We start from the raw sequence: 22858 nt of genomic DNA on the forward strand, positions 1-22858 counted from the left end.
GCACTGAAGATGTATCAGTTGGGGTTGGAAACCCTACCATTTCTTATTCTCTACATTTTGAGCAGCTGTGACTCTCTGTAGGAGTTTCCATCTGTTGCCAGTTACTGTAAGAATAAGTGTTTGGAATACAGTAATAATTGACTTCGGAAAATGACAGCAGTAATTTCTCCTGTTAGATGTATGGCCCCTCCAGCCATGGTGAGTTGACTAGGTTTACAGGATCAGGTATGAGTTCCCTCTTATCAAGAAGACCTTAAGTTCAACTATATAATGTACAATAAATGGAAGAAATACTTTCAAACCCCTATGAAACCAGTACTACTCTAAACCCAAAACCATGTAAAGACACAATAACAACAAAGTTGCAAACTGAATAGGAACATAAATTGAAAACATAATCCATTATAGGCAAATTGGCTTTATCCTAGAGATGCAGGGATGATTCAGCATACATAAGTCAATAAAATCTAAAAAAACCATATAAATGGATTTAAAAATAGCTATTACAAGATCATCTCAATAGATGCAGAAGAGATCTTTGACAAATCCTCACATGTCTCATGATAAAAAGTCCCAAAGAGAACAGGATTTGAGGTAGCATAGCTTGACATAGTAAAACACAGATAAAACAAATCATAGTCAACATCAACCTAAGAGAAGAAAACCACAAAGCATTCCCCTAAAATCTAGGTCATGTTAGGAATGTTCTTCTTAATGCCAAAGTAAGACCCTTTGAGGGATATTTTTCAGCTTTGAAATGACAAATCCACATATTTGTGTAAGTATGGGGATATGTATTTATATTTATCCTTGTGTGAATAGGAGAAAATATAAATGTCTTCATATAATATGCGAAGCTATGATGCTATATTTAGAAGTCCTCAATAACACAGCAAGTTGGGTTAAAATAAGCATGATCTACAGAAATTATTTGTACAACTCCAGCTTCATTAATTTTTATATTTTTCATTAAACTACCCATTTTACCTGAGAGTCTTATTTTGCTTGCATGAACCTGTGAAGCATATTTTCAACAAATAAATTTGGATTTTATAGGCTTGCCATTCCAGCAAGAAAGTGAAAATATTCTGTCTAAAATAACTTCATAACAAACATAAAATGAATATTTCAAAAAGTGTCTGTGGCCACACATCCAAACAATGGGTGCACTGCTTTGCCTCTCATTTCTTAAAAAGACAGGAGGTGCTAACTGCAGATTTACCTCCAGATATTTGCTAGGAGTTTGCGAGATGCTTCTGTGCAGATTATCTCATAACATTTTTAGGTTCGTTAATTGCTCTTGGTGTCCATTTTATCTTTTAATGTAGAATGTCATTAACTTATATATAAACATTAAACATGATTATGCCTATAGTTTAACAAATGAGTGTGAATTCTAACTTTCCATATTAGTCAGTTTACTTCAGTTGATTGATACCATTTATTTGTTTAAGATTTATTCATTTTTATGTTATGTACATGTGAGTATGCCTGAATGCATGTATGTACACCACACACATGCAGGTACCCATGGAGGCAAGAAAAAGGCATCAGAGTCCCTGGAACTGGAGTTACAGGTGGTTGTGTGTTGCCTTGTGTGGCTGCTGGGAACCAAACTCTGTCCTCTGCAAGAGTAGTAATTGCTGTTATACACTGAGCCATCTTTCCAGCCCTGTTCTCATCTTAAATGATTTGAAGAATGTTTTCTGTTTAATAAACATCTTACTATAAATACTAATCATTTTTTTCTTGTAGATTTTTAAAAGATATTTTATCATAACTGTAGAGGATTTTCATGCTAATAAAAATGATCGACATAAGTTGAATCATGTTATGGTCTAGTCTTCCTCTGAGAAACAAGGATCAATCTTGGCTTCTATGAGATGATTTAGTTTGCATATTTATGAAGTGATTTTTTTTGCTGTCATTTAAATTCAACATAATTTCTGCATAGTGTCCAATCTCCTGGGCGTATCATTGATTTCATTATCCTCTTGTCATCATCATGCTTGTTTAAAAACATTTAATGTTTTCCCAGTTGATGAATTTATAAAAGGTTAAGTCAAAAAGAGTTTATGAACACACTAGATATACAAAATACATTTTATTTAATTGGAATATTTAGAGGCTATTCCCTCTGTGTTTATTATGTTAAATAGAATGAAGGTCAGTAGTTCTAATAATTATTACTTTCCTAGCTTTACAGATTTGACTTCATAGATCATAGCTATAGTTTTGTCTCTTTCCCCCACTCATTTATTCAATGTATAGTTCATTTATACCTGTTGACCTTATTTATATTTGTTACTATCATATATTCATTACAAAGCAATTTTATGATTTATTTTGTTCATTTTTTTATACTCTGGAGATTATAACTCTTCTACTTTGCTTTTCTAAACCTTTGACACATCTCCCATCTATTTGGGTCTTTTTTTTTTTTTTTTTGTTTTTCCGAGACAGGGTTTCTCTGCGTAGCTTTGCGCCTTTCCTGGAGCTCACTTGGTAGCCCAGGCTGGCCTCGAACTCACAGAGATTCGCCTGGCTCTGCCTCCCGAGTGCTGGGATTAAAGGCGTGCGCCACCACCGCCCGGCTATTTGGGTCTTTATTTTGCTACTTTCTCACTTAATGGCAACATAAGACACATCAAATTCAGGTATGCACTTGGTCTAGGTCTAGTCTCTTCTGTCCCACTAAGATATGGTATCCTTGATGGTCTGATCTCATTTGCATGACTTCTCATCTGATAGTGATATAAAATATATATGATTTTGTAATCTAGACAGTTCTATGCATACATTCACACACACATATATATAACCATAATTACTTCTGTGTCATTATCACTTATTATTAATATATAATTATATTATATAATATTATATAAAAGTAAGTTCATAGTATCTCTAAATGTGGTCCATTATCTCACAAGTCCTTCAGATCTTCTCCTCTATCTTGTTTAAAATCTTATATTCAAATAGCAAGAAATTTCCCCTACCATTTCTTACCTATGCTTTTAAAATTTTCATATGAATTTTCCATACTAAGCCATGCCTCTTTTATGTTCTTTACTAATTATAGTACATTGCTGATGTGCAATTATTTTTCTTTTTTTTACAAATCTTTTGTTTACAGATTTATTATGTCTGTGAGTTTGTTATACACATCATTCATGCATTAAGACTGATTTGTCAGATTGTAAATCATTTGGACCATTCAACCTCCTGAGCAATACATTAAGGTTTTTTTTTAATACTGTAGTATTACTTGGGTCTTGATAGAATCTCAGTGTCATATGCTTACCATTGCATTTAGTGTTATATAAAAACTTAGTATTGTATAAGAACGTATTTATTGGAAAGTTTCCTGTCATAAAAAATACCCACTGTAATTCACCTATACAGTCACCTTCCTATATTCCCAAATCACTGCCTATCACAATATCTTTGTTACCAGTGCAGTTTTGAACCATCTAATATCTTGGCAGTTGCATTTGAGAGTGTTTACGAGGTAGAACAATGGTTCTTCAAATATTTTAAATGTTATATAGGCCAGCGACACAAGTCATGGAAGGAACATGTGTTTAAAATAGTCAAGGTTCTGTGTTCAATTCCCACCACCAAAATATACAATAACTATTTGCAATGAACGTGTGATTGTTTTTCCTCAATGTTCTGTTCCACAGAGAAATGACATCAAAAAAGACAAGACCACAACTTGGTGACAAATTCTCTCAGTTTTCCTTCATTTAAGAAAGTCTTTGGGAGGGGGGAGAATAGGGGAACCCGTGGCTGATATGTAGAACTGAGTGGTATTGTAAAATAAAATAAATAAAAAAATAAATAAATAAAAATTAAAAAAAAGAAAGTCTTAAGGGGACCTTGTTGCAACCTAGTGTAAACAAAAATGTAGGGTCTCTGCTCAGGTGGAGTGAAGACAAGATTTGTTTTCAGAAGTGTTTAGCTGTGGTAGAGTGGTTACTAACCAAGTACTGTCTTTCTTGTTAAACTTGCTCCCTTTGCAATATTTTGACGTCAATGACCAATCAGTGATCTTGGATTATCCAAGCAATTTGTTTTTCATATTTAATTTGTATAAACGATGACAAATGGACACTGTCATCCTACTACTTTGTAACTTCTTATTGCCTGATATTCCTAGTTAGTCTGCCACCTACTATTACTCCATTTTCCAAGTCTTCTAATAGTTTATACCCAGGAAATTTAATATTTATTAGCAGGAAATAAGACATTGCTAAAATATTTCCTGAAGAAAAAAAAAGTGACTCAATGGGTATATCATTGATGGATAATTAAACAAGTGATTTAGAATCTAGGAAAACCTTTCAAATATGATGAAGACGTCAGTGAAGAAAAAGTGGTATTTCTCAAATGGTTTGGGATAAAGTATCCAATTATCTCATAAAATTTTGTATATTTATATCAAACATTAGACTGAACTGATGAACTAATTTCTCATTAACACAGCTTTAAAATGGGAAGTGGCTTTATCTTCTTAGTATTTCCCATTGCCTTTCCTCATGAAGAGGGAAGATTCAAGTGAGTCACAGAGGCAAACACCTTGTGATGCCTCAGGGGCAGTGCACATGACAAGGTAATCTACTCAAAGCTTAAGAAAAGCTTAAAATATGGCGAGTAAGCATTTCTCCCGTTTTTGAAATTTAACCTATTAATGAACATAAATTTACTTTTCTTTATTTATTTCCTCAGGAATCTTGAATTAAAATCCATGTGAGTAGAATTGTTATGCCCCTGGCCAATTAGTGGCAAAATTATAGGATGGATGTCAGTGACATTTATCATACAGCCTTAGAAAGAATTGAAGTCAAGGCATTAATAAATGAGTAGATAAATAAGGAACTTGGAATTGATTGCATATCTACCTTGTAAAAATGTATGTGTGAGAGAGGAAGTCAATATAGTAATTTGTTTTTATGAACTCTATATTAGACTACTCAACTTCCACAGGGTAGGCTCCATTTTCTCTCCATTTGATTCAAGAAAATAACATTGAAATTGTCAATATATGAACATTGTATGCTTTCTGAATAAACAAATGAATAGATAGGCATGTAAAAATAAATGTATATTAAGAATAAATTAGGCAACTATAGGAATAAAAATTGATGCTATAGTCAAAGATTTTATATATATTAGACTATAAAAAGTGCTGGAATATATTAGAGTGATGTTTTATGATAGATACCACAATATGGAAGATTCTCAACATAATTAACTCTCATTTTCTTTTATTTTTTTATCCTTGTAAAAATCAAAGTGAACACTTTGTTCAAGTCTCTCAATCTTTTTATTTTTAATAGAAGCCTCATTATAAGATTTAAGAAATGATTCATATTTTATTGATTAAAGGGATCACATGACTTTCTTTGATGTTATTTGTTGAAAACTCTTTTCAGGCTTAGCACATCTCAAGGGTATTGTATGAGTTACAGAAGTGGATGCCTGGGAAAATGTTACAATTTATGAATTAAGACAGGCTTTCATCAACATCCTTGTCTCTGATATTCTTAAGTGTCAGACAGATCCCCTCGGTTTAATCTTTAATTTAATTTATCATCCTTTTGATTCTCAATCACTAAAACATCACTGAGAGTCAAAGACTAACCTTGAAAAGAACTTCTTTTTTTTTTTTTTTTTTTTTTTTTTTTTGGTTTTTCGAGACAGGGTTTCTCTGTGTAGTTTTGCGCCTTTCCTGGAGCTCACTTGGTAGCCCAGGCTGGCCTCGAACTCACAGCGATCCGCCTGGTGGCGCACGCCTTTAATCCCAGCACTCGGGAGGCAGAGCCAGAAAAGAACTTCTTTAACCATAAGAAAGATATGAAATTCCTAATAGAATTTCTGTGTGAATACCACCCCCTTTTACGCAGATATTTCACAGGTCTCTGGGGATGAGTATATATTAGGAAATAGTATTAAAAGCTTTACCTATAAATTGCTAGTTGTTTCGCAAAATTAATTTTACATCAATGGATACATAGTTTCACCTTCTGTTTGTTGCCTCTAATACAAATCAATAGAACAAACTATCTAATACAAATAAACAGAAAAAGAACAAAAAGAACAATTAGACCAAGTATCTATTTAGTCTCCACAGAATGAGGCATTGGGCACATGCCCTAATTCTCCAAAGCAGGAAATTACAAATGTATAACTCCTTTGGATCCTTTCTTCAGACATTTCTTTTTGTAAATTTCCATATATCCTTAAAATACAAAAAAGTTATATATTTCATGGCTGTTGCATTATAACTTCATGTGAACATCATACCTTATTTTCTAGATGCTATTCAATTAAACACTCGCCTGTTTCATTATTTGATTACCTTTTTTTTTTTTTTTTTTTTTGAGACCAGGTTTCTCTGTGTAGCTTTGCAGCCTGTCCTGGAACTCACTCTGTAGACCAGGCTGGCCTCGAGCTCACAAAGATCTGCCCGCCTCTGCCTCCCAAGTGCTGGGATTAAAGGCATGCGCCGCCACCACCCGGCTGATTACTGCCCTCTGAGATCAAATTCTTATTGTGAATTCATCCAGGAAAAACAATGGAACAGCAGCAAGTAGTATTGGTGATTTGGATCCTAACCATAAGGGCAATGTGATGCTAATGTTTTCTCTTTTGGTAAATAGCCATTATCATGATCTCTTAAACCATCCTGTCCTTGTTTTTCTGCTGTTGTTATGATAAAAAATAACCTGAAAATAGCAGCATATAGAGAAAAGGTTTATTCTGCTTCACATTTCAAGGATACAGTTCATCCTGCAGGGGAAGTTGAGGCAACAGGAGCGTGAACCCACTCCTTACATTCACAATCCCAAGCAGAGTGGGGTCGAACCCATGCAGCTCTGTGTCTTTGTTTTTTACAGTCCAGGATGCAAACAAGGAGCAGTGGGCAGGTCTTTTAGCTAGAGTTTTCCTTCCTGGCCCACAGTCAGGACAAATCTCTCTCACCCGCCAGTCCCACAGCCGCTCAGACCCAACCAAGTAAACACAGAAACTTATATTGCTTACAAACTGTATGGCCATGGCAGGCTTCTTGCTAACTGTTCTTATATCTTAAATTAACCCATTTCTATTAATCTATAAGTTGCCACATGGCTTGTGGCTTACCGGTGGTACCTTAACATCTTCTCATGGAGGCTGGCAGTGTCTCTCCGCCTCAGCCTACCACTTCGCAGAATTCTCTTCTCTGCTTGTCCTGCCTATACTTCCTGCCTGGCTACTGGCCAATCAGTATTTTATTTATTAACCAATCAGAGCACATTTAACATACAGAACATCCCACAGCACAGGTCTTCCCATCTCAGGACAGTCAAGGTAACTCCCGGTAGGCATGCCTGGAAGCCAGTATCCTGTTGATTCCATCCAGTTCTTGGGAAAAGCTAGAACCAAAACACCACAAAGCACTGTGCACAAGCAAAGTCAGATGAGTGTCAACTGGCTTTTCTGATGCCTTAATGTAGGTGTCATTTTTTTACTTGCCTGTTAGGGTTATGGCATATGTCAGATCATGTTACAATCCTAGAAGCATTCACATATTTTCATGTTATAGTACTTCTTGAACCCTCACTATTCTGAGGAAATTGTAGATGAATTGCTAAATGGTCTTATAGATGAAATACATGGGAGCCAGGTATTGGGGTGAAAGATCAGAGAAGCAGAACATCCACAGTTAGCCTTACTTCACCAACTTCTCAACCAATCCTATTTCCTCAAACTGGAAGCCTCTGAGTCCTCACATAAATGAATCTCAGCTGAACTGCTGCTAAAAGCCTAAAAGCTTAACCAGCTCTAGTTCCTGGTCCTCACACCTTATATACCTTTCTGCTTCCTGCCATCACTTCCTGGGATTAAAGGTATGTGGCACCATGCCTGACTGTTTCCACTGTGGCCTTGAACTCACAGAGATCCAGATGGATCTCTGCCTCCCAAGTGACAGGATTAAAGATGTGTGTGTGTGTGTGTGTGTGTGTGTGTGTGTGTGTGTGTGTGTGCTACCATTTTCTGGCCTCTATGTCTATCTAGTGGCTTTTCTGTTCTCTGACCCCAGATAAGTTTATTAGGGTGCACAATATGTTGGGGGATACAATATCACCATAGGAAATATTTGCATATGTCATTTCTAAATTAACTTTTAGTTTGAAGAATTATATCCTGAAACTGATATAGCTGGTTCACAGATTTTATAGTTTTGAAAAATAAAAATATTGTGATTATGTAGTAATAGAATATTTGAAATCTGACTGACTTGGAAGCGTATCATATTTGTTCCATGTTCAACTCGATGCATAGAGATAACTGATTTCCCATTAATCCTTTTGCCTTTTGTTTCCTTCTCTGTGTTAGTGAACAAAGCTCTTTAGGAGGAATGTGTAACCAGAATAATTAGATACAATGTTTAAAAAGTAGGGAAGTGGTGTCCAGAACTATAAACTCAGTAATCCCTTAATTTCTTTCAGATTCTTATAAATACTAAGAATTTTGGCTGTTGCAGGAATAGGTGGATTTAACTGATGAGTACACTGTCATGATACTACCCCTGCAAATGCTAAAAGCATGTTCACTGCTAATCCCACCAGTATTGCTTTAGGAAGATGTGCAGGTGGGTTAACATGTCTGTTTTGGTGAGATAAAAAACAGCATGGATGTTAGCAGAGCTCCGCTGGTTTTTGGTTTTTTTTTTTTTTATTGATTCTTTAGGAATTTCACATCCCAATCCCACTCATCTCCCAGTCCCTCCGTACCCACTCCTTCCTCTTGCAGTGCTCCCCACAAAGGAAAGCTAAACAAGAATAAAAATAAACAATTTTTTTTTTTTAAAAAAAAAGGAAAACAACTTGCTCCTCCATCTTTCCCACCTCTCCATCGCTCGCTTCTTCATTCATTTTAGTGGCGTTGGGAGCTGCTGTGTATCATGCAGTGTACTCTTTTGCCCAAACAGTCTTACTTGCAAATGTTCATTGTGTAATGAGTTGTTTGTCGGGTTCAAGGCCTCTGGCTTTGGTATATCATCAAAACTGGAACTTCACCGAAACTCCTCTCGGATATCCTGTGGACCCCAGTCATGGTGGTCTTGTGGCTGTGGTTTTGCAGGATCAGTCCCTTCACACACTCCAGCAGGTCATAGATGGGTTAGATATTGGGGTTTTCCTGCTCCAAGTATTGGATGTGTGCCTGGAGGGCAGCTGAGAGTAGCCGCTGGGTTAATCAGTCCAGGCCCTTGGGACAGCTCCTCTCAACTGAGGGGTACAGCCAGCTCTCTCAGGGTGTGATGAGGTGGTAGGGCAAGCTTTCCCATCAGGGTCCCTTATCTCAGGGATGTGGAGGTTCTGGATCAGCTCTCCTATGGGGTGGGGCAGATCACTGGAACCTTCGTTGGTTAAGAGCTCCTGTACCATGCAATATTTCTTATTATTAAGTGCTTTAGTGATTCCACTAATGTGAACCTCTTTAATTTCAGACAGACAAAGGACTGTCAGAAGTATGGCAACAAAGCAAGCCAGACCCTGATAATCACTGGCAAAAGGCCACCATCCTGCTGGGAAAATTAAGAAATTTTGAGGTCATATTTCAGGGCATCAGAACAAAGGATCTAGGAGGTGGAGCTGCAATTGATGATATTGAATTCGAGAACTGCACAACCGGTGAGTCTCTGGGCAGCCCTCCCATCCAAACCACACTTAGATTGTCACTGTTTGTGTCTTTGCTATGTGTTTATAAAATGTTCTCATTCTATGAATTTTGTCTGTATAATAAACCAGTTGAAAATGGCAGCTTAATAACTGTAAACTTTAAAATACCTATTAAAAAGTAATATCAGTCCATAACCATTTGGGTTACTATACCAACTTGTGTCATAAACTTTGTGGCTAAGAAAGAGAGAAACTTACTGCACGTTGGTCTAGATGCCAGAAACCGAAACCATTATTCCAGTTCATGGGAGGTTTAGAGACAGCAGCTTTCTGCTGAGTCATATGGTAGAAGGAAAAATTCACTCCTTAAGGCTATGTTTGTATATTAATTACATGTTGTCAGCTCTATCCTCATGACCCACTCATATCCTCAAATATTCTACCTTCTAATAACATCATTGGAAGTTAGGATCTCAACAGTGAATTTGAACAGGATTAAAACAGTTTAAAAGTTGCAATACTTTTTCATTGTTCAATTGCAAAAGTAATTCCACTTCCATATTATGACTTTTCTACCATGCAGAAGTTTTTCCTCTTAAATTTGTTTTCAATACAGTATAAAATGTAAAGCCTGAGATTTATATTCATATCTTTACCTTACAGTAGCAAAAAATAAGCCAAAAAGAAAACAGACTAGAAACTGGTGGCTAGTGCATGCATGAGAAATAAATTTAAGTCCACATCAAGCAGAATCTGAATTGGGAGCTATGCTTAGATTTTAAAATGCTGCTCCAAGACTAGACTTGCATTCAGACAACAATGTGAAATAATTCTGCAATCTTTTCTGACACTTCTAAGTGTGAAGTCTAGCTACAGATTTTCTTCACAGAACTACCTAGTAAATGTCAAAAATAATTATAAATAAGTTTGTACCATTTTAGTTTGTAAGATTCTTTCAGAGGAATGCTTTGGTTTAAGTTCCAAAACAGTCCTGTGTAATACATGCTGCCAACGAAAGACACTCCTGTGGGTTTCTGCTCTGACCCACTTGGAAGCAAGCCTCTGGGAAAGAAGAACTAATCCTTATGTGAATTAATTTTTCTGTTGCTCTCCTATTAAAATATCATTTCACCAAGGGAGTTCAAAAATGCAACTTTGGCATGAGTGATGTTATCGGTCCACTTTATGAGCAGTGCTGCTTCAAAGTATTCTGGTTCATTAGAAACAAACGTTTTGAAACTTTGTCCCTCTCCCCATTATTTCTAGAAAAGGCAGGTGCTCCTCAGTTGCCTGACACATGTACATGAAGTGAGGTTCCTTTATGAGTCCCCTATGACCTATGGCCCATATAGTTCTGGATATCTAAGACTTGCCTGATAGGACTTGGAGATGTTTAGGACCTGATGCTTCAATAAATAAAAGTACAGTTATGCAAATAATAATAATAATAATAATAATAATAATAATAATAATAATAAAGAGAAGGTGTTTTTTAATTGTGCTTTATTAAATAATTTCTCAGTAAATTCCCTAGCAATACATTGATTATGGATCAAATTCATTTTTTTAAATAAGCCCAAAGAATGGCCCTTTTACAGAGTTTGTTTTAGCTTACAACATGATATATGTGTCTTTTTGGACAAGTTAATATAGAAGCATATGCTTGCACATAGCAAAAGAGAATGCTATCATAGCCCCATTTTTATTACAGTTGCTTTAAAAAAAGACCCATATACAAATCTTAGTTAAACACCCATTCAATAATAAAGGGAAAAGGAAACGAATATATAATGAAAAAGAAAGATCCATCTATTTGCCTGCAAACCTCATGATGTCATTGTTTTTCTCTGCTGAGTAGTACTCCATTGTGTATATGTGCCACAATTTATTTATCCATTCTTCAGTTGAAGGGCATCTAGGTTGTTTCCAGGTTTTGGCTATTACAAACAATGCTGATATGAACATAGCTGAGCAAGTGCTCTTGTGGTATGATTGAGCATTTCTTGGGTATATGCCCAAGAGTGGTATAGCTGGATCTTGGGGGAGATTGATTCCCAATTTTCTAAGAAAGTGCCATATTGATTTCCAAAGTGGTTGTACAAGCTTGCATTCCCACCAGCAGTGGAGGAGAGTTCCCCTAGTTCCACACCCTTTCCAGCATAAAGTGTCTTCAGTGTTTTTGATCTTAGCCATTTTTAAAGGTGTAAGGTGATATCTCAGAGTTGTTTTGATTTGCATTTCCCTGATGATTAGGGATGTTGAGCAATTCCTTAAATGTCTTTCAGCCTTTTGAGTTTCCTCTGTTGAGAATTCTGTTTAGTTCTATAGCCCATTTCTTAATTAGACTGTTGGTCGTTTTAATGTCTAATTTCTTGAGTTCCTTATATATTCTGGAAATCAGTCCTCTGTCAGATGTGGGGTTGGTGAAGACCTTTTCCCATTCTGTAGGCTGTCACTTTGCCTTGTTGACTGTATCCTTTGCTCTACAAAAGCTTCTCAGTTTCAAGAGGTCCCATTGATTGATTGTTTCTCTCAGTGTCTGTGCTACTGTTATATTTAGATGTGATCTCCTATGCCAATGTGTTCAAGACTACTTCCTACTTTCTCTTCTAGCAGGTTCAGAGTAGCTGGATTTATGTTGAGGTCCTTGATCCACTTGGACTTAAGTTTTGTGCACGGTGACAGATATGGATCTATTTGCAGCCTTCTACATGTTGATACCCAGTTATGCCAGCACCATTTGTTGAAGATTCTTTCTTTTTTCCATCATACACTTTTGGCTTCTGGCAATGGCCGAGAGACAGCCGGGACTGACCTACTCTGGTGATGGGATGGCCAAACACACTAATAGTTGTGCCAGAAACCCCATCCAAGGACTGAGGAATCTGGATGCAGACATCCATGGCTAGGCCCCCGGTGGAGCGCTGGGAGTCTAATTAGTGAGAAAGAGGAGGGTTTATATGAGCGAGAATTGTTGAAACCAAGGTTGGATAAAGCACAGGGACCAATAGCCAAATGAATGGAAACACATAAACTATGAATCAAAGGCTGAGGGGCCCCCAACTGGATCAGGCCCTCTGAATAGGTGAGACAGTTGATTGGCTTGATCTGTTTGTGAGGCATCTAGGTATCAGGTCCTGGGCTCATTACATGAGTTAGCTGTTTGAAACCTGGGACTTATGCAGGGATGCTTGGCTCAATCTGGGAGGAGGGGACTGGACCTGCCTGGACTGAGTCTATCAGGTCAATCTCAGTCCTCGGGGGAGACCTTGATCTGGAGGAGGTGGGAATGGGGGGTGGGCTGGGGGGAAGGGGAGGCGGGCAGGAAGGGGGAGAACAAGGGAAACTGTGGCTGTTATGTAGAACTGAATAGTATTGTAAAATAAAATAAAATAATAAAAAAATAAAAAAAAGAAAAAAAGAAATGTCCATCTTTATAGTTATAAAAGTTCTTAATTTACAGGAATGTCCATTTCAACCAATTACAATTTAGGTACAACCATTTCCTAATTGAAAACATTCACCTGATACAGACCTTAGTGTTAATGCTAAATAGCATTTGCACCCAGTTCTGCAACAAGACCCCTGGGTACTCACTTGCTCTCTGTTTCTTAACTGAAAGCAAGTGACATAATATTTTTTTGCCTTAGTTTTCTTACCTATAAATTACCAATGATGATTCTCCTATCTCATAGTGTGCACATGAGGATTCAATTACTAATTCTCAACAAACCATAAAAGGCTTATTTGATGACTTAATAGTTGTTAGCTGAAAATGGTATACAAACAACAGCAAAAGGCTAAGAATTGTTTTAGTAGTGAAAAATTCTATATCAACACTCACAGTCTGCTTCTCCTCAAACCACCAATTTCCACATGCTTAGCAAATATCTCTTGATTACTGAGGTTGAAGAAAGTTCTGCAAGATTCAGTATGTATCTCTTCATAGCAGGGTTGAATGTGTGTTCCTTAATGTTCCGGCAACTGGATTTTTAAATTTCCCATTTTATTGTATCATTCTTGATTCTTACCACCACCACCACCAACACACACACACACACACACACACACACACACACACACACACACACACATTCCTAGTGTGTTATCTCTGGATAGTTTATTTCTAGAACCTCTCTGTAACCTGCCTCCAAGACACCAATTAACCTAGGTTCTCAGGGTAAAAATCCAACAGTTCTATAAATTATTCCATTTTCTTCAGAAAATATAAAAATCCAAGTGAGTCATTCCCAGTTTCCGTTCAGGAAAAAGGAAAGAGAATATTTAGGGAACAGAAAATATTTCCTGACTATTCCTGGAAAAGCAACTGATCTGAAGTGAAAACAGGTGGCATGATGATCATCCCTGCATCATCCTTGATTAACCCTGAAATTGGGAGATCATAAAGCAGTGATTGCTGCATAAAAGCTTCACAAATAAATAATTCTATATACAGAACCCAGTAGAATTTGATGTTGAAACATAATTTGTATATTCTCTTTAAGTGGTAAGTTCTGTTTCTGCTCAATGTATGAGCTGCATTATTTTAAAATAAATATTAGAGTAGAGGAAAATGATGCCTAGCGGAAAAAGTAAATATCTCACCCCATTAAAAGAATTAGAAATGACTTTTACTTTTAATAATGAACAGCTACAGAGTTTATGACTTTATAATATAAGGATAAACAAAGTGAGGTTTATAAGTGGAAGGTGGAGGAGTGGAAGAACAAATGAAAATGTATCTACAGAGACTATTTGTACAAATTTTGATAAAGTATGAAAATTAAGAATTGACCAAATTCCTTTTTTCAAGGATTTTTATTCTGGTGGCAGATCAAAGTACTTAAAGTAACGTCCAGTGTTGTGCCATTCAGTGATGACAGGTATCATAAATGACATAAAAAAGTGATAAAGAATTACTACCCTGACAAGAGTAGTAAGAAACACTCAATTTGAAGGTTGCAGTTGGTCAAAGCCTAAATAAAATTAGAAGTCAACCATGAAGACATTTAGGGATGTCTTGAGATGGGCAGATTTAACTAAATACCTTGCTAGAGCAGAATAATGGTAGAGATTAGTTATGGTCCATGGTGTACAAAATTTTGTCCTTCAAAATCAATGCTTGCTGTGTACAAATATACTCTTCCAGCAATGGGAATAAACAAAGAGATGCTAGAGGGAAATGTCTTAAGTGTAATTTTGGCTCTGTAGAAGGCTGATCAAATCTCATAAAGTTTGTCCTCATTTAACTGTTGGAAATAAAGATAGGACATACTCTATAGGCTAGATTTGAGAATATAACAAATCAATATATACCATGTGCATTCAGCATTAATATTTCATGTTAACTACTACAACAATGTTAAATGATTGACAACATTACCATTATTATCACCATAAGTTTAAATTAATCCCCACAAACTCTAAAAGCAAAGTTACATATAAATTACCCTATTAGCCAGATTGGTTATCCTTCAAATACTTAATTGTAGCTTCCCTTTCTTAGGCTACTCCTAAAAAATCACATTGATTACCTGGAGATAAAAAGCCACTACCTAGCAGGTGATATGTAGATGGAGAGTTTCTCTCCAGCTCGTGCCAAGTCCTGGCAGTCCCACAGCCCACTTATAAAATAAACACACAGACTCTTATTTAAACTGTTTGGCCTAATGGCTCAGACTTATAGCTATCTAGTTCTTACATCTTAAATTAACCCATTTCTATTCATCTATACCTTGACACATGGTTCGTGGCTTACCAGTATCTTATATGTTGGTAATCATGGCAGTGGCTGGCAGCATCTCCTGACTCAGCCTTCCACCTTCCCGAATTCTCCTCTCTCCTTGTCCCGCCTATACTTCCTGCCTGGCTACTGGCCAATCAGTGTTTTATCTATTAACCAATCAGAGCAACACATTTAACATACAAAACATCCCACAGCAGTGTATATCTGGTGGCCAGTATGAAATGATTACAAAGTTTTCTGAGTCCAGTAAAACAGGAGAGTCAACCATGTAATGGGTTCCAGGAAATGAATATATTACAACCTAAGGTGATGAGGAACAATCCAAGCCTAGGATTCATGGCAAACTGGACCACCACTGCCAGGGAAAGCTGTCTAGCACTGATGGAGACTCATTCTAATTGCACATTCACAAATTGTCCCACAACTGGCAGTCAGGGGAGTAGAGTCTACCTTTGGCTTTATTTTCTGGGGAAAAGGACACACTTGGACAACAGTATACCAGAATACTTGAGAAACCAGAGATGAAGCATGGGAAGTTCCAGCCCCTTCTCTCCTAACTTAGCATGATGCATTCTCAGCACCTTCTTCAGTTATCAGAGCTGAAAGCAAGGGAGTGGGGAGAACAGGGATGCCCTATGGCCACCAAGAATAATCTACAAAAAAATTGTCCAAGACTGCAAAAGCTCTCAAAGGAAAATCTGGTATCAGATATATCAGTGTTTCTTGAAGAGGCATGATTTGTAGTATTAGCTCAAGTCTTCTAAGATGATGCAAATCCAAGCTTTTTTTTAAGAAATTTTTTTATTCATTTTATGTACCATCCATAGATCCCCCTCTCATTCCCCTTCCCACCCCCACAGCCTTTCCACCTGACCCACCCCCATCCCAACTTTCAAAAGGGAAGAGCTCCCATGGGGAGTCAGCAAAGCCTGGTACATTCAATTGAGGCAGGTCTAAGTCACTCCCCGCTGCATCAAGGCTGAGCAAGACGTCCCACCATAGGTAATGGGCTCCAGAAAGCCAGAGACAGATCCTGATCCCCTGTTTCAGGGGCTCCTCAAACAGACCAAGCTATACAACTGTCTCTCCTATGCAGAGGGCCTAGTCCAGGCCTATGCAGGTTCCACAGTTGTTGGTCTAAAGTTCATGAGTTCCTACAAACTTGGTTCAGTTGTCTCTGTAGATTTCCCCATAATGATCTTGACCCTCCTTGATCATATAATCCATCTTTCCTATCTTTGACTGGACCCCCTGAGCTTGGCCTGGTGCTTGGCTATGGATCTCTGCCTCTGCTTCCATCAGTTACTAGATGAAGGCTCTATGATGACAGTTAGGTAACTCACCAATCCGATTACTGGGCCAGGCTTAATTTTTCAACATTCAAGTAATCTTCCTTGTTAGAGTTGCCTTATCTTTAGACTAAGAAAACAATCTAGTAAGAGGATGGATGCAAAAATTTAACTCGAGCCAAATCCAGGTCCTAAACGTTTTGGTTTTGCTAGTGGTGGTGATGATGGAATTGCTTTTCTTGAAACAGTGTTTCAATATGTAGCACAAGCTGGTCTTGAACATAGTGCTACTGATTAATGAATACCATATTATTTAGAGTTTATTACTATATATGACAGAGATATTTATTGTTCAGAAAATACTTTCAACCATATCTCATCTTCAGTTAGAGGACTCCCTATGAGTAAAATCTTGTAAGCTTGCTGTAACAACTAGTATATGTTAATGGAGAAATGAAACTTTGAAATCTTGGCTGTGAACCCCATTGCTATCAATTCATTTTACTCAAGTTGTTTTATTCAAATATAGCTATCTTTCTAGATCTTGCCTGTGTATCAAGAAGACCTCATGACAAGTTCAAGGTCTACTGGTACTAGTCTCCTTCAGTTTACAGAACTTCCTTAGAGTTTTTGGATATTGAAAAGATTAGTGAATAAAACTGGTTTTCAAAACTTGTGCATTATATTTAAGTAAAATATAACTTAACCGATCCTGTCAAAAATGCAATGCTATTTCTTGTATAATATAGGGGGACATTATTTATGGTTAAAACAGTTACAAAGCCATTTTGTACAAAGAGCTGTGTTTGATAGTGAGCTGTCAAGCATTGCGATCTGGATGTGCAAGCACAATTACTGCCTGCAAGGTCCCATTCTAAGGACTGTTGTTGCTTAATGAATGAATGAAGAAATGGCATATGAGTAATTAATCCTTTATAGTTTTATTCAGTGTAAAGATGTCAGCAGAGAGTAAGTTATCTTCAGATTTAATCATCTGTGTTAATAAAGGGCTTTTAGCACCCTCAGTTCTACACTGTGAGGAAAGATTTGGGGTGCACACAGTTGACTCTAATGTAATTCTGAACTAAGAGGTGGGGCTAGACTTTGTGGCATCTACCTTCTGTCCCAGTCACTGGCAGCTGTGCCCTCACCTGCCTTTACTGCTGGATTTTGTTTGAGACTGGAAGCAGGAGGCCACGTGGTTAGCATCAAACTTCCTCATTGTTCATCTGAAGACTTAGAGTCGTACTTTTTACTTTCTCTAAAATCAGAAAATCATTCTTAATCCTGGCCCAGAGCCATATTGTAAACAGAGGACTATTTGATTGAGTCCAGGGTATCTTTAATCAGCTATTTTAAATTAAAACAAAATCAAGACCATGGATGGGTCTAATTAGTTTAATATTGTATTCAAGTCAACCATTTGTAGCATACTGAGACAATATCAGATATTACTTTATCTTTCAATTGAGAAAAATTAGCATTTTAATGTTAAAAGATCTACATTTGAAGATGTAATTTATGGATATCATAATCACAAATGAAATATTATAATTAATGTTATTATATTTGATTATAATCAAAGCCCAGTGATATGACTTAGTTCATTTGTAATATTAAGAAAAAATAATTACTTGAGCAGATATTTTAGTAAGACTTAAACAGCCCTTGAAACAGCCCTAGGTTCAAATGAAGGCACTGTAAATCTGAATGCTAACATTAGCCTCAGTCTGTGTAATTTCTAATTAGAAACTGTTTCAGTTCTAATGAACTACTCCACACACTATTGAATCAGTCTGACCATAGACAACACCATGCTTCAATGTTTGTTGGACTGTATTTTATTCAAAATAAGACTGATGTTTTCAGTAAAATTTTCACTTTATGCTCGTGCATTTTTTTTCATTTCTCATTATTCAATTGTAAGATGTGCTCCCCAGTCCTGAAATATTTGTGTGGATGTTTACACTATAGAAGAAATTTAAACTCGGGGTGTACATCAAAACTAATGTGAAATCCTAGAAGACTATGTCACAAGACCACACATGGTGAAACAAGTTACAATAAAATCTCTTTGTATTTCTTTATATGCATATATTAAGCCAGATCTACCATTCACATTTTATTTTGCTATTTTTCTATTACTATTGTATTTTATAGAATATACATACACACAGCATCTTTATAATTACAAATACTTTGTTTTTTTTGATTAATATGAGAAGTCGGCTTATGGGAATACAGGTTTGGGACAAGTTTCTATAGTCAAAGGAAGAAAAGTCATGCGACACAATTGCTAAACCATCATTTAAAATATGAAGATGACTAAAGTACTAAAATAACCAGTGCATAGAAGAACTTCAGAAAATTTATTACTCTAAAAAGCATGGTGTATGAGAAACACAGACTTTGTTGAGGAGTAATATAAATATGGGTAAAGGCTGTGGAATTATAGACTATGGGTTTGTAGTCTCCCAAAGCCTAGAGAGATGGGACTAGAGATTGACTCAGTTGATAAAAGCATTGACGACCCAAGCTTATATTTCCAGAACCTACAAAGAGCCAGTACAGCTCAAGCATCTGTCATCTAGTAGACCCTCAGGCAATGGGAGGCAGACCTAGGAGAACCTCCAGAAGCTCACAGACCAGCCTCCTGGGTTGTATGATAGCAAAGAGACCCTATCTTCAATGAAGTGGACAGACAAGGGCAGACATACAGAGGCTATCCTTTGACCTCCACATATGTGCTGCCACACATGCATGCCTTCATTAATACTCATATCCCCCCCCAACACACACACGTGTACATACTAAAAATATGACTAGGGAGAGCATCTGGCAATGAAATAGTACTTCTGTAAGTTGGTGTGTGGAGTAAGAGAGCAAAGGATGCAGGTAAGGGCTGAACTGAACAGTTCTGGATTCCTTTGTGAGAACTTAATCATGTGCTTTATTTCAGTGCGGTGCCTCAGAACTACTCACATCACAGTGAGACTGAGTAATGCTCGAATCAACACAGACTCTGAGCTCTGCTACACTGACACAGTTTTCTTATTGGTTTGTGGGATATGAGTTTTGTTGTTTTATAAAAATGTGTATTGTATAAATACCATTGAAGCCAACAAAGGAAACTATTAATACTACATACTGAACAATAAATAGGTACCAAGAGCAGATTAGCTCTAGTGCATATGTGATCTCATTTATAGAGGCTGAATACAGAACGGTGTCTTTGAAGGGTTTGAACCAAATGAATCACACAAATTGCCTCGAGAATTGCCTCAAAGGAGCTGGAGAATGAAGTGTTTTAGATTGTTGATTAAAAGGTCAGAGAGAAGCTCAGGGAAAGGAAAGGAAAGAAAGAAAGAAAGGAAGGAAGGAAGGAAGGAAGGAAGGAAGGAAGGAAGGAAGGAAGGAAGGAAGGAAGGAAGAAAGAAAGAAACTAAATGTGGTTTATATTTCTTTCCACTAGCTTAATCTTATGTTTGGAGTCTTTCTGCACTTTCACAATAATTGCGGGAATCTTGATTTTAATTAGGTCTACTCTAATTACAAATAACATCAAGCATGAGGACAGTTTACTTAAGGACACAGGGAATCTCAAGAACCCGAGATCAGAAATGAAGACCAGCTTCAGGATGATATTAAAATCAGACACCAAAAAGTGAGACTGAAGTAAACTGTAGTTTTTAGGTGCATCTTGTCTCTTTGGGCCACATTATCCTGCCCATCTACTGTGTGGCCACTTTCTGAAAGCAGATGTCTGCTTTACCATTTACATACCGAAAAGATGACTGAACAGAATTAAAGTGCTGGACATATTGCTTCAGCCTGCTTCCCTTATAGTTATACATTCAAATGGACCTATCTTGGGTTCGAGAAATCTCACAGTAGTTAACTGGAGTTAGCTAACAGTAAACATGCCTGCTCGAACTCCATCCTATCAATGACAGGATGCAAGGTGTGCAAGCAGCTTGTGTTTTGTTGCAGTATCCTGATGCTTCCTATGGGGTATTTTTCAAATACAGACTTACCAATTGTGACTCCAAAACCTCTGTCACCTTCATTGTAGATTGAGGTGATGCACTTCAGAGTGTTATCTATCTGCTCTGCTTAGCCAGGCACCAACATCAGGAATGGCTACTATACCATGGAGATTACTAACATCACCCAACTGGCAAATCATAAATCTATTTTTTACAGAATCTACAATAAATGCTGTTTCCCACATCCCCACATCTCCTATTTTTTCTTACTAAACCTAGGAATTCCCCCTGTGGTTGCCCATGAGTGTATTGTCTCCCTTCTCTTGGGATCGGTGAGCATGATAAACCATCTTCAGTGGCAGTCAGTCACTCCCCCCACCTGCTGCCCTCACTGAATCTTCCAAAACTGATGTTAAAATGCAAGCCAAAATAAGCTCATTGAAAATGTCTTCTTAGCATGTTGCATCATGCATTCAAACAAATATTATCGCAAGGCATTTTATAAATAAGTGGTGAAGGATGTTTTCCAGATATGCTGATTATTCTAGTAGCTGGTCAGCACAATGTTTATCTAAAAAAAATATTGAAAGGAACTTGAACAGCAAAGTGGGACTAGAGTGTGGATGAGAACATGAAATATGGTGGGAGCGATGATTAATCGGAATAAATGCTTAGCTCAATCATACGGATCCTCTCTAGCTATCTGGACAGACTAAGGTGGGAAAAGAATCAAAAAGACTGTGTCAGCAGCCTCTGAAACTGGTTTGTTAAAGCTGTTGCATATCCATTATACTTACACTGAATGAACCAAAGTTTACTTGCTTGACCAAACCATAAGTAAATATGTTTATTTAAAATCACTTTTGTTACTAGGGAAGAGAAAACAGATGTTTTCATTAAACACCAAGTAGCACCACAGCTTTCCAGAAGGCAATCTGTGAGGTTGAGAATATGTAACAGTCTAACATATCCAGCTATCCCTGGTTAGCCACTAGATTTTGGTTCCAGGAACCCCCAGGGATACCAAAATCCATGTATGCTCATGCCTTTCATTCAAGATGGCACAGTGTGTTCACACTACCTGGATATGTCTTCCATGCACTGTAAATCACCTCTAGATTACCTGTTCTTAATGCAATGCAAATGCTATGTAAACGATTACATGACATTGTTTAGGAAATGATGACAAAACAGCAAGTCCTATACATGTTCAGTACAGATGTGGATATTTTCCAAGACTGAATATGTGGATCTAGAGCATGTAGGGATGGAAAACCAACTGTATTGTCTAAGAAAGAAAATCTCCAATCTGCTCCATTTCTGTCTGTCTATGAGGATTGATTACTTCTTGCTTCTCCACAGACTTTGGGGATTATCATATCTCTATAGCTCCAAGTAAACATCTTTCTTATAGTTTTGCCACTTCTAGAAGGACATCTTTTTTATTTCAAAAAAATAATTTATTTCTTTCAATCCTTACAAACAGTGGTATTTGTGCACTTTATAACAAGACGTTTTCCTAATAGCCTAGACAAAATAGATCATTGTTTTATCCCTCTATGATTAACACTGAGATTAGATCATGTCATTAAAAATTCTATCCCTGTTATGGGCCATTTTTTTCATGAGATTTGCTAATTCATCCTTTACTGAACATTTCTGTGATGCTATTGGTCTTTTTGCACTTGAGTTACCCAGGGGTGGGTGGTCCTGAGTGCTATATAAGCAGGTTTATAAGCATGCATGAAAGCAAGCCATGAGAAACAAGCCCATAACTAGTGATTCTTTATGGCCTCTGCTCCTATTCATGCCTCCAGGTGTCTGGTCCAAGTTCCTGTCCTGGGTTCCCTCATTGATGGACTAATAAATAAATCCTTCCCTTCCCAAGCTATTTTTGGTCATGATGTTTTTACCATAGCAATAACTATGGCAGCTAATTAATATACTTATCTTCATGTTTAAATGTGTGTATTAGTTTACTATGATTGCTATAATAAAAACAAAAATAAAAACAAAAACTCAGTCTAGTCAGCTTAAACTCTAGAAATATATTTTCTTAGTTCAACAGGCTGACAGCCCAAGATAACAGCACATTTGTATCTTTTTGAGACCTCTCCCCACAGTTACTGTTATCCACCTCTATCCACTTTCCCATCCCCTTTCCCCTTG

General features: G+C 37.1%; 1 protein-coding gene across 2 annotated transcripts in view; it reads left to right on the forward strand.

Annotated features, from left to right (window-relative positions):
- Malrd1 (MAM and LDL receptor class A domain containing 1) overlaps nucleotides 1-22858 on the forward strand; it is a 584432-nt gene that overhangs the window by 369253 nt on the left and 192321 nt on the right. For both annotated transcript variants that reach the window (XM_037205982.1, XM_037205981.1), the window contains one exon: nucleotides 9497-9680. In XM_037205982.1, the coding sequence (XP_037061877.1) occupies nucleotides 9497-9680 (184 nt within the window). The remainder of the gene's footprint in view (nucleotides 1-9496; nucleotides 9681-22858) is intronic.

This window comes from Peromyscus leucopus, chromosome 5 (genome assembly GCF_004664715.2).
Source record: "Peromyscus leucopus breed LL Stock chromosome 5, UCI_PerLeu_2.1, whole genome shotgun sequence".
NCBI classification, from domain to species: Eukaryota; Metazoa; Chordata; class Mammalia; order Rodentia; family Cricetidae; genus Peromyscus; species Peromyscus leucopus.